Source organism: Eptatretus burgeri, chromosome 5 (assembly GCF_056783735.1).
Source record: "Eptatretus burgeri isolate ZD-2024b chromosome 5, Ebu_testis_v1, whole genome shotgun sequence".
NCBI classification, from domain to species: domain Eukaryota; kingdom Metazoa; phylum Chordata; class Myxini; order Myxiniformes; family Myxinidae; genus Eptatretus; species Eptatretus burgeri.
Window position 1 is genome coordinate 81,938,942 of NC_140965.1, and position 12,292 is coordinate 81,951,233.

The 12,292-nt window shown below is 40.3% G+C and overlaps 1 protein-coding gene across 3 annotated transcripts in view; it reads left to right on the forward strand.

Moving 5' to 3' along the window:
* LOC147026826 (aromatic-L-amino-acid decarboxylase-like) overlaps window positions 1-12,292 on the forward strand; it is a 178,803-nt gene that overhangs the window by 16,180 nt on the left and 150,331 nt on the right. For all 3 annotated transcript variants that reach the window (XM_085882645.1, XM_085882646.1, XM_085882648.1), the window contains 3 exons: window positions 863-957; window positions 5,515-5,582; window positions 5,719-5,795. In XM_085882645.1, the coding sequence (XP_085738771.1) occupies window positions 863-957; window positions 5,515-5,582; window positions 5,719-5,795 (240 nt within the window). The remainder of the gene's footprint in view (window positions 1-862; window positions 958-5,514; window positions 5,583-5,718; window positions 5,796-12,292) is intronic.

Below are 12,292 nucleotides of genomic sequence, written 5' to 3' on the forward strand. Positions count from 1 at the left end.
GAGATCCTGATCAACCTGCTGCAACCACGACGCACGTGGTCGGCCTGTTGGCCTCCTCCACTCAGGAGGCTCCCTCACTGAGAGAATGTGGTGAGCAGGATCAGTGTCAGGAAAACGAGCCACATGTCCGTACTGCCGCAGTTGATGCTCACGGAATAATCAGGTAACAAATCTCATCTGAGTCTCTCTCAGCAAATGCTCATTAGACAAAGTCCAACGAGTGACAGCCAAGGATTCTCCAAAGAGACCTGGTACCACAGCCTTTGTCTCAGATCATTGGTCAGAGTCCAATTTTAACATCAGAAGAGCAAGATTTGGAGCACAAAGGACTTAAACTCTCGGACTTTCGTCTTCCTGCATGGATCTGGACAGCTCCACACCCATTGATCCATGACTCACCAGGCCTGACCAGGACGTTTATCAACCTCTCGCTCACAACATGCGGAGACATAAATATCTCCGCCCAGGTGAGTGAATCTCTCTGTGACGTCAATATCCTTGCTACAGGCAGGTACGGAAAAAAAGATCCTTGGATGCATTCACAATGCAATGACTCTTCATGCTTCACTACTGTTCACTTAATATGCATAGCAACGTTGCCAGTTAATATGCATAGCACTTAATATGCATAGGAACCTGTTCACTTAATATGCATAGCTACGTTGCCAGTTAATATGCATAGCACTTAATATGCATAGGAACCTGTTCACTTAATATGCATAGCTACGTTGCCAATTCCATGTGACGTCTTTTCATCGTTATTTTGTTGAACATGCCATTTTATACAAGCAGATTTTGTTTTGTGCGATATTCAACCATGAACCATTTGTCAGCTTTTTGGTTTTTTTTTGGACTGTTCTAGGTCAGCGTGAGGGAATCTGGATGCACATCGACGCAGCATATGCTGGGAGTGCTTTTATTTGCCCTGAGTTCCGGCCTTTGCTCAATGGCGTAGAGGTGAGGATTGTACAAGTAGGCAAACTACTACTGGAGTACCATTCATAGAATGTAAACACGATTTATGGAATGCCATAAAGTTCACTTTTGGCTTATCTACCTTGTGCAGTCTTATTTGTTTAATTACTACAAGTGAAGACTTTTCATCAGCCTGATCAACCCACCTGCCACAAATCAATTTATAAACTGCACATCGAGTTCTCAGCTTAGATGTAAAAGACAAAACCTGCCTTCAACTTCTTTGACTCTATTTCCTGGAATACAGTATATCTCATTCTTGCCTGGTGTTGGCTTAGTGGGTAGGGTGGTGGCTTGGGATCCTTGGGGTCCTGAGTTCATGCCCCGCTGGCCACTGAATTAACATCAGGAGGGTTGACTGAGCCTGTCATCCGTCCGAGGTCAGTGAAATGAGCACCAGTATACTGGTAATTATCCCTGCGTGTCGAAGGCGACTAAAGGGTTGGCGTCGGGATGGGCATCTGGCTGTAAAAACATTGCCACAAGAAAGGGTACGATGATTGGAGCTCACAAAAGAGTTGACCTCTGCTCAGGGAAAAAGGCTCTAAAATGGTGTGATGATGACAGTATATTGCATTCTTATATTTAATATGTAGCATGAAAACATGCCATAATCTGTACTATAAAAGTGAATTTGTATATTTATTCGTTATGACGAAAATTTAAAATTTTCATCATGTCGGTCTGTCTCGTTTGTCTGTGAGAGCGATAACTCGCAAACACTTTCAGCTATCTTCGTCAAACTTTACCAGAGGATTCCAAAGGACAAAAGTGAGACTGTCAGTGGTTTTTCACGATATAGGTCAAAAGGTCAACAAATGCCAAAGGACAACAACTTAGGTGAGGTTTCTAAAATCTTCAATTTTCATCCGATTTACTTGAAATTTGAAGAGGATTTATATTTCATGTCAATGAATTCAATAAGCTAATTATGTTCGAAGTCAACATAGACCAAAGGTCATCAACTTAGGTCCTAAAGTTTCATCCAAAGTTTCTAAAATCCTAAAGTTTCATCCGATTGTGTTGATATTTGAAGAGGATTTATATTTCAGGTCACTGAATTAAATCGGCCAATTATTTTTAAGGTCAGCAAAGGCCAAATTTCTAAAATTGTCAATTTTCATCTGATTCACTTGAAATGTGAAGAGTTGCATATTTGGTCATTGAATTCAACCACCAATGATTTTTGAGGTCATATTTGTTTTCTGGATTTTGCAAGTATTCAACATGGACATCTTCTTCTCTGCACGACATCTTCTTCTTGTTTGTTTGTGTATTACTTGCAAAATCGAAGATTTTTCAAGTATATTGGTCAGTCGATTTTGTTATTCTGTATGTCTGTCAATCACCTACAGGTCACAATTCGAAACCGATCATCATGAAACTTTACCAAGTAGTCGAGGTTGTCTTAACTGAGGAGCCTTTAGATTTTGATGTCAAAGGTCATCTTGATGTCAAATTTTAAAATCGTCAATTTTCATCCAATTGACTTGAAAGTTGAACATGATTTGCATAGTGCATCAATGAATTTGGAAACCAACTATTTTTGATGTCAAAAGGTCAAAGGTTAACTCAAGGCCAAACTTCTAAAATCATCAATTTTTATCTGAAAAATCATCAATTTTCATCCGATTGACTTGAAACTTAAACAGCGATTGCATCGTACATTACAAAATTGGAAAACCCACTATTTTTGAGATCTATGGTCAACTCAAAGACAAACATCTAAAATCATCAATTTTCATCGGATTAACCTGAAAATTAAGCAACAATTGCATAGTGCATCACCGAATTTGGAAACCAACTATTTTTGAGGTCAAGGGTCAACTCAAGGTCATACTTCTAAAATCATCAATTTAAATCTGAAAAAGAATAAGTTTTCATCCAGGTGACCTGAACTTTGATTAAGATTGTTAATTTTAATCTTAATGAAATGGACCATTTGATGTATCCAAGGCAACCTTTGGAGTGGTGGGTGAATTTTGCAAGTATCGTACTCTGCGCGACATCTTTTCATGTTTGTTTGTTTAGATATGCTACAAAAACTAAAAAAAGCTGCTGAACCAAAACCAAATTTTGCATGTTGCCTAATGGTACCCCATGTATGGCTTCTGTCAGAGTAGCATATCTCTGGGATGGGGTTCAAGGTGGGAAGAATACCCCAATTCTCTCTTTGGAAATGTTTATCGTATAGCATCCTTGGTGGTCATCTGTATTACAAATCATCTTTTTCATATAGAAAAAAAGTTTAACCAACATTACGGTGAGGTTCACATCCGAGTGAGAATAATTCGAAATTTTCAAAATGTTTCATTTTACTCATTTTAGATGGAGGTGAAAAACCAAAGAATTCAACACAGCTTAGCAGAAGTAATTTTTGCTCACGCCATATACAGATGATATAAGCAGCAAGGATAGTTACGAAGGTGATGTTAGCTATATCATTTTGAATAGTAATTCAAAGATCAGGGATCTGCCAATAAAGAAGTGTTATTAATTTAAACAGCACAAATGCAGATAACTTATGTAACTAATCATTCTTACTGATGAAAAACTGATAAAAGAGTTGAAACAACCAAACAATGAGGTGATGATTAAATCTGAGTGAGAATAATTGGAAATTTCAAAATATTTCATTTCACTCGATTTAAATGGAGGTTAAAACAAAAGCAAACAGAGCATCGCAGCAAAGTGGAAGTGATTTTTTTTTTTTTCCTCCTGCTATTTATAAGTATCTTTATCCAGGTATAAACTGTCATCTCGATGATTCACATGCAAGCAAGGCATCAATATGTGTGCTCTGTCCGTTTCAAATTCTGAGCATGAAACGAGGAAGCAGCATGCACCATTTTAGCAATCTTTGATATGACTCAGCCAGGATTCACACTGACCTCCCAGATTCCGAGTAGACGCTCTGACCATTACACCACCAAAACCTTGGAACATTAATTTTCTGATTTTCTTTTTTTTTTTTTAAAGGAACATTTTCACTGAGCAAGGCCTGCACCAGGCTGCTGAAATCAGTCCAAAGGAAGAAGACAATATTAAGGTGATATGTATACCAAAGAACAGTAGCTGGGAAAATGTTACATCTCATCAAGCAACAGAAGCTTATTGCAGAGTGATGTGTGAACCCAGAAGTACTCCAGTGCCTTGGATGGCTGTCACAAAGCACTGGATTGAATAAAAAAAGTGATTTGCATCACCAAGGTCAGGTCAGGTATGGGAGAATGCGCCAGAGCAGCGCGTCACTGCATCCCCTTTCAGCCGGTACTCCAGAGGCCTCTGTTTGGCCATCCCCCAGGCAGATACCGAGCCCATCCCCATCTTCTTGAAATGCTGATCAACCTGCTGCAACCAGGAAGCACGTGGGCGGCCCATTGGCCTTCTCAACTCATGAGGCTCCCTCGCTGAGAGAATCTGATGAGCAGGATCAATGTCAGGAAAATGAGCCACGTGTCCATACAACCACATGTCCACATGGGAAGCGATGATATATTTGAAGTTTCGCATAAATCAGTGAAGTGGTTCCAGAGAAAAAGATTTTAAAATCTTTTCCTTCAAACCAATTTGGCTGCTAAACCGTAGGACCTATGATGTCATACTTATCCAATTTATTCCTTGTGGCGAGTAGTTTTGTAAACGCCTACGGAGAAATCACTGCTCGTAGTTATACGTGGCAGTTCTTAGGATCAACTGGGCATGAGAAATATAGTTTGAGACAAATGACGTTACAGGATGGCATCGTCATTAGAACTGGTGGTGTGGGAAGACGTCAGCATAGGATGGCATTGTCATTGGAACTGGTGGCATGGGATGGCATCGTCATTGGAATGGGCGTCATTCAGTACCTGGCATAACTGCTAGTAGTTATAAACAGAAGCTCGACTTATCATTTGCTTCTTTCTCGTTTGCAATCTTTCTGAACAATCCATCTCACCCTGCACTGAGAGGCAAAAAAAAAGCTTTGACTTTTTCTTTAAGTCTTTACAAATAAAATCATCGCTTATAATACTTAACTTGCAGAATAGCTGAGAGGGGTAATAAATGCATCTTTGCACAGTCTAGTCTGGGTTGGAATCTCAACTCAGCCCAAAGCAAACTTCTACTTCAACAAGTTCCAGCCAGTTACGAAACATCAGTGTACAGTCAGCGACCAATGCACCCACCTCGGCCACCTTCCCCTGAGCACATTGAGGGGATATGGACATGTTTACCACACATCCCTGTGCCTCTGCAGAAAGCAGATGAGAGCGTTTGATGGATGCACAAGGAAGCTTCAGTCATCATGAAACACTTCAGCTATCTGGTTCCGTGCGTAAGATTACAGATGGGTGTTTTGTTTCCCATACCCGATACCTCGCCCTTGCTCCATCGATCAAAAACACCGAGGCTGAGAAAACTATCTATTATGGTTTGATCTTGTTCCCCAATAATACACCTGCATTCCATGGTCAAGTGCTTTGTGACACATGTCTATCAGGTCAGTGTTTTCGTCGTTTCCAAAACTCTGAACAGAATATTGTGTTGTCTTTGCAGTTTGCTGACTCTTTTGACTTCAATGCTTACAAGTGGATGCGTGTAAGCTTTGACTGCTCACCAATGTGGTAAAACCAATTTTTGTATTTGCACTTGATTGGTGGTTAGCTCCATCTTCTTGATGCCGTTTTAAAATTCATTGTCTTGGAAAATTCTTAGAAATGCTGCGATTCACCTATCTGTGCTTTACACCTCTCTCCGCAGGGTTAAATGCCGAAAAGACATCATCAATTCACTTAAGATGGAGCCACCATATCTAAAACATATTCACGATGAATCTGGTAAGGGCAACAAGGTTTTAATCCATTTAAAATGAGCTGGCTGTCGTTATTTTTCAGAAATCGTAAATTTCAGAAAGGAATGGGAAAACTTGTTTAACATTTCCGTTGTTACCCTTGTGTTAAACTAATACTCTTCCAGTGGCCATCCATTTAACTCCAGTTATTAAATGTTTTAAATACTTTGTCTATGAACAATATGCCTGGTGTTGGCTTAATGGTTGGGATGGTGGACTTTTGATCCAAGGGTCCTGAGTTCAAATCCTGCTCAGCTGTTGAATTGATACCAGGTGGGGTTAACTCGGCCTGTCATCCTTCCGAGGTCGGCAAAATGAGTGCCAGCATGCTGGTATACTGTGTCAGAGTGGCAATCCGTCCAGGATTGTGCCCAATAGCCAAGGAGACTGCTTAGGCAGCACCAATGCTCTGCACAGAGTGTGGTCCCAATCTCCTCCTCTCCTATGAACATCAAGCTGCACTTTATCTGCAAGCCAGACCAGCAATGCACATTGCCTTTGAGGTCATCTATTGCTTGCAAACTAAACTGGGGGAGTGGGGACTGAATTGAGAAAATACTGTACAGTATTTCAAAATGTAGAAAAAGTAGCTTGATGTGATATATCCAAAGAATTACTTCAGCCTCCACTCTCTTCTGTTCAAAAACAAATTCTTCAAGAATCCCCAAAAAATGCAATGCACTCATGTCAAAGGAGAGAGAGACAGAGACAGACAGATGGGATGTGACATGGGTGAGATGCAAGAGATAGAGGGAAGGAGGAAGGATGATAATATACTGAAAGACAATGAAAACGCATGCCAAATTAAAATTGTCAATTATTTCACAGCATGTGGAAAAGGATCAATGGATGCAATTGCATGTCATTTTGTCAGGGGCAGTCTTACAGAATCTGCACAGAGATGGAAAAAAGCGGGATGTGCATGTGACGTCACAAAAATCTCAAACTATGCAGGGGTCTGTAAAATCAATATCGAGTGTGACCACCTTGGGCAGCAATGCACGCTTGAAGTCTGCGGGGCATGAATAAACACAGGTAGCGGATCAGAGCTTGTGGTATTGCTTTCAAATGCAACTGTAAGGATGCAGTAAGCTCTGCAACATTGCATGGAGGGTTAATTTGACGATTGCTACCCAAACCATAACACCGCCACCTCCAAAACGGTCTCTCAATAAAGCAGCCCTGAGCGAAATGGTGTCCTTGCCGACGGTACAGGCAAAGACGTCCTTCTGGAAAGCTGATGTTGAACCTCAATTCATTGGAAAAGACGTTTGCCCACCATGTATGTTCCCCATCCATGTTACCACCAGCTGCTGCCCATCGTTGTCGTGCAACTCGGTGTTGATGTGTCAAAATTTGTCACTAATGAGTCATCCCCTTGTTCCAATTGTGGTTCTGGCCATTTCTCACACTGTCCTGAAGGGGGTGCAGAGGTGACTGATGATATATCAGTCTTGTCTTGCTGATGTCACATGGTGTGCACCAGGACGAGAACGGTCGCTGACCCCTCCTGTGGTTTTGTATCGGTTCTGTGGCCTAGAAACTGTTGACTGGTGGACATGAAAGTGTCAAGCAACTTGTGCTTGACTGATTCCACAATTCAACATACTGATGGCTCGGTTCCTCTCATCATTCATTAGATGTGGCATTTAAAATTACGGCCTCACAACTAAGGCAACCTGTGCTTTTATACGGCATGGATACACATCCGCGCATGCTCCCATACCTGACTTGACCTGATACACATGTTGCACAAGTAGAATGTTTTTTTAATCACCGCTCATCATTTCCAAGATTTGTCATATGGTTGAGTTCAGACTCAAACGTCCATACACAAGCAACAAACCAGACTCGAACACAATCAAACACCCATAACTGACATCCATCATGCATGTTTTATTACATACTATTTTGATCCTTTTTCAAATGCTATGAAATAAATGTCAATTTTAATTTGGTATGTGTTTTCATTGCTTCTCAATATATATATATATATATGTATGTATATATGTATGTATATATATATATATATATATATATATATATATATATATATATATATATATATATATATATGTATATATTAATAAAACTCTCATCTTGTATGTATGTATGTTCCTGAAATACAGCCAAAACGGTACAAGGTAGGTAGCGCAAACATTTTTGCCCACCTTGCTCACCATTCTCCTGCGGTGTGCAGCATCAGGTCTCATTCAAATCGGGCAACATAAGTTATTGAAAAAATCAATTCCCCATTCAGTCAAGGACTCTTTGGGATTATGTAATCAATGCAAACAACCTCAGCGGTATAGTTCGCTTGAGCTATCTTTTTGTTTTTTTCTTGAAATGATTTTTTTTCGTCAACCGCTGTCACGGGAACCCAACGGGTTCACAGGTCATCTAGTATATTACTAAAACTCTCATTATGTATGTATACAGTGGGGAGAACAAGTATTTGATGCACTGCCGATTTTGCAGGTTTTCCCACTTACAAAGCACATAGAGGTCTGTAATTTTTATCAGAGGTACTCTTCAACTGTGAAAGACGGAATTGAAAACAAAAATCCTGAAAATCACATTGTATGATTTTTAAATAATTAATTTGCATTTTATTTCATGAAATAAGTATTTGATCACCTTCCAACCAGTAAGAATTCCAGCTCTCACAGACCTGTTAGTTTTGTCTTTAAGAAGCCCTCCCATTCTCCACTCATTACCTGTATTAACTGCACCTGTTTGAACTCGTTATCTGCATAAAAGACAGCTGTCCACACTCAATCAATCAGACTCCAACGTCTCCACAATGGGCAAGACCAGAGAGCTGTCTGAGGACATCAGGGACAAAATTGTAGACTTGCACAAGGCTGGGATGGGCTACAGGACAATAGGCAAGCAGCTTGGTGAGAAGGCAACAACTGTTGGCGCAATTATTAGAAAATGGAAGAAGTTCAAGAAAAGTCAATCTCCCTCGGTCTGGGGCTCCATGGAAGATCTCACCTCGTGGAGCCTCAATGATCATGAGAAAGGTGAGGGATCAGCCCAAAACGACATGGCAGGACGTGGTCAATGACCTGAAGAGAGCTGGGACCACAGTATTAAAGAAAACCATAAGTAACACACTACGCCGTCATGGATTAAATTCCTGCAGCGCACGCAAGGTCCCTCTGCTCAAGCCAGCGCATGTCCAGGCCTGTCTGAAGTTTGCCAATGACCATCTGGATGATCCAGAGGAGGAATGGGAGGTCATGTGGTCTGATGAGACCAAAATAGAGCTTTTTGGTTTAAACTTCACTCGCTGTGTTTGGAGGAAGAAGAAGGATGAGTACAACCCCAAGAACACCATCCCAACCCTGAAGCATGGAGGTGGAAACATCATTCTTTGGGGATGCTTTTCTGCAAAAGGGACAGGATGACCACCGTATTGAGGGGAGGATGGATTGGGCCATGTATCGTGAGATCTTGGCCAACAACCTCCTTCCCTCAACAAGAGCATTGAAGATGGGGCATGGCTGGGTCTTCCAGCATGACAACGACCCGAAACACACAGCCAGGGCAACTAAGGAGTGGCTCCGTAAGAAGCATCTCAAGGTCCTGGAGTGGCCAAGCCAGTCTCCAGACCTAAACCCAATAGAAAATCTTTGGAGGGAGCTGAAAGTCTGTGTTGCCCAGCGACAGCCCCGAAAGCTGAAGGATCTGGAGAAGATCTGTATTGAGGAGTGGGCCAAAATCCCTGCTGCAGTCTGTGCAAACCTGGTTAAGAACTACAAGGAAACGTCTGATCTCTGAAATTGCAAACAAAGGTTTTGAAATATTAAGTTCTGTTTTTCTGATGTATCAAATACTTATTTCATGCAATAAAATGCAAATTAATTACTTTAAAATCATACAATGTGATTTTCAGGATTTTTGTTTTAGATTCCGTCTTTCACAGTTGAAGTGTACCTATGATAAAAATTACAGTCCTCTACGTGCTTTGTAAGTGGGAAAATCGGCAGTGTATCAAATACTTGTTCTCCCCGCTGTATATGTATGTTCCCGAAATACAGCCAAAATGGTACACGATAGCGCAAAAAAATTAGGGGCACCTTATTCACCATTCGCCTGTGGTGTGCAGTATCAAGTTTCGTTAAAATTGGGCAACTACAAAATTATTAAAAATCAATTCCCGATTCAGTCAAGTACTCTTCAGAAGAATTTGATCAAGGCAAACGACCTCAGTGGTATAGTTCCCTGGAGCTATCTTTTTTTTTTTTTCTTGAAATGATTTCTTTTAAAATGTCAAACATTTTGTATAGACAAAGAACGATTTATTTTTAAGCATAAAATAAACATTGCCATTTTGATCTGATACTTCCCTGTTCATTAATAAATAAAATTGTGTTTGGAAGATTACGCACAATAATTTCTTCGACTTTCTTTTCTCAATTTCTTTTTTTCACATTGACGCGCAATATCAAGTTTCGTTCAAATCGGGCAACGAAAAAAATTGTTAAAAAATCAATTCCCGATTCAGTGAAGTACTCTTCGGGATTATTTGATCACTGCAAACAACCTCTGCAGTATAGTTCGCTGGAGCTATCTTTATTTTAATTTTATTTTTTTGAAATGATTTTTTTATCAACCGCTGTCACAACGGGAACCCAACAGGTTCATGGGTCATCTTGTATATTACTAAAACCCTCATATTGTATGTATGTATGTTCCAGAAATACAGCCAAAACGGTACCTGATGGTGCAAAAATTTTCAGGCAACCTTACTCACCATTCGCTTGCGGTGTACAGTATCAAGTTTCGTTAAAATCGGGCAACCAAAAAAAAAATTCGCAATTCAGTCAAGTACTCCGGGAGTATTTGATCAATGCAAACAACCTCAGTGGAACAGTTCACTGGAGCTATCTTTTTTTTCTTGAAATTATTTATTAAAAAATCTCAAACATTTAGTATAGACAATGAACGATTTATTTTTAAGCATAAAATAAACGACCATTTTGATCTAATACTTCTGTGTTCATGAATAAATAAAATTGTGTTTAAAAGATTACGCTCAATCATTTCTGCGACTTTCTTTTCTCCGTTTGTTTTTTTTACATTAACGCGCAATATCAAGTTTCGTTCAAATCGGGCAATGAAAAAAATATTTAAAAATCGATTCCCGATTCAGTCAAGTACTCTTCGGGAGTATTTGATCATTACAAACAACCTCGGCGGTATAGTTCGCTGGAGATATGTTTTTTTTTTTTTTTTTTTTTTCTTGAAATGATTTTTTTCATCAACCGCTATCACAATGGGTTCATGGGTCATCGAGTAACTCTTAAATGTGTAGATCTTTCCTTTTGAGAAATTGCAAAGCAAGCCAAGGTGTTTGTGAGTACAGTTTCTGACACCATCAACAGGCACTTGGATCCTGGAGGAAACTCTGACAGGAAGAGGCCTGGCAGACCCAAAGCCACAACACAATCAGAAGACAAGTTTTGGAGAGTCAACAGCTTGCGTGATTGGCAGCTCACAGGACAGCAGCTTCAAGCACAGCTTAACACTGGTCGAAGTAAGGAAGTCACATTTTCAACTATGAAGAGGAAACTTCGAGCTGCATGTTTGATAGGTCGAGTGGCAGTAAGAGCCATTGCTAAGATGGTAAAATGTGAAAAAGAGGCTTGCCTGCGCTATGAAGCACCGCCAGTGGACTACTGAAAACTGGAAGATCTTATTTCCCGATCAATCAAAATTTGAAATCTTCGGTTCATCACGCAGGGTTTTTGTACGCCGTCGAGTAGGTGAAAGGATGGTTCCTCAGTGTGTGACACCAACTGTCAAACATGGAGGAGGAAGCGTGATGATCTGGGGCTCTTTTGCTCGGTCTAGAGTCGGCGACTTGCACAGAATGACTGGCACCTTGAACCAAAAGGGCCACCACAGCATTTTGCAGTGCCATGCAATACCCTCTGGTCTATGCCCAGTTGGTCAGGGGTTCATCCTCCAGCAAGATAACGACCCAAAACATACATCCAGGCTATGTCAGAACTACCTTAGAAGAAAAGAAAAAGACGGTAGGCTTCAAATCATGGAATGGCCAGCACAGTCTCCAGACTTAAACCCCATCGAGCTGGTTTGGGATGAACTGGACAGAAGTGTGAAAGCAAAGCAACCTTCAAGTGCAACACATTTGTGGGAACTTCTGCAACAGTGTTGGGAAGAACTTTCCGAACAATATTTGATTTCCATTGTTGAAAGAATGCCACGAGTATGTTCAGCTATTATATCTGCAAAAGGTGGCTACTTTGATGAGTCAAAAATTGAGATTAAATGTTGTTCAACAAAACGATTCCACTATTTATTTTTTTATCTGCAATTGTTTATTTGTTCTATGCTTTAATTTCAGAGTACATCGAAACATTAAACTGCTTAAATTTCAGTACAAACTGGAAAAATGGGAGTGTTCTAAAACATTTGGGCAGTAGTGATATTTACATTACATATATAGTA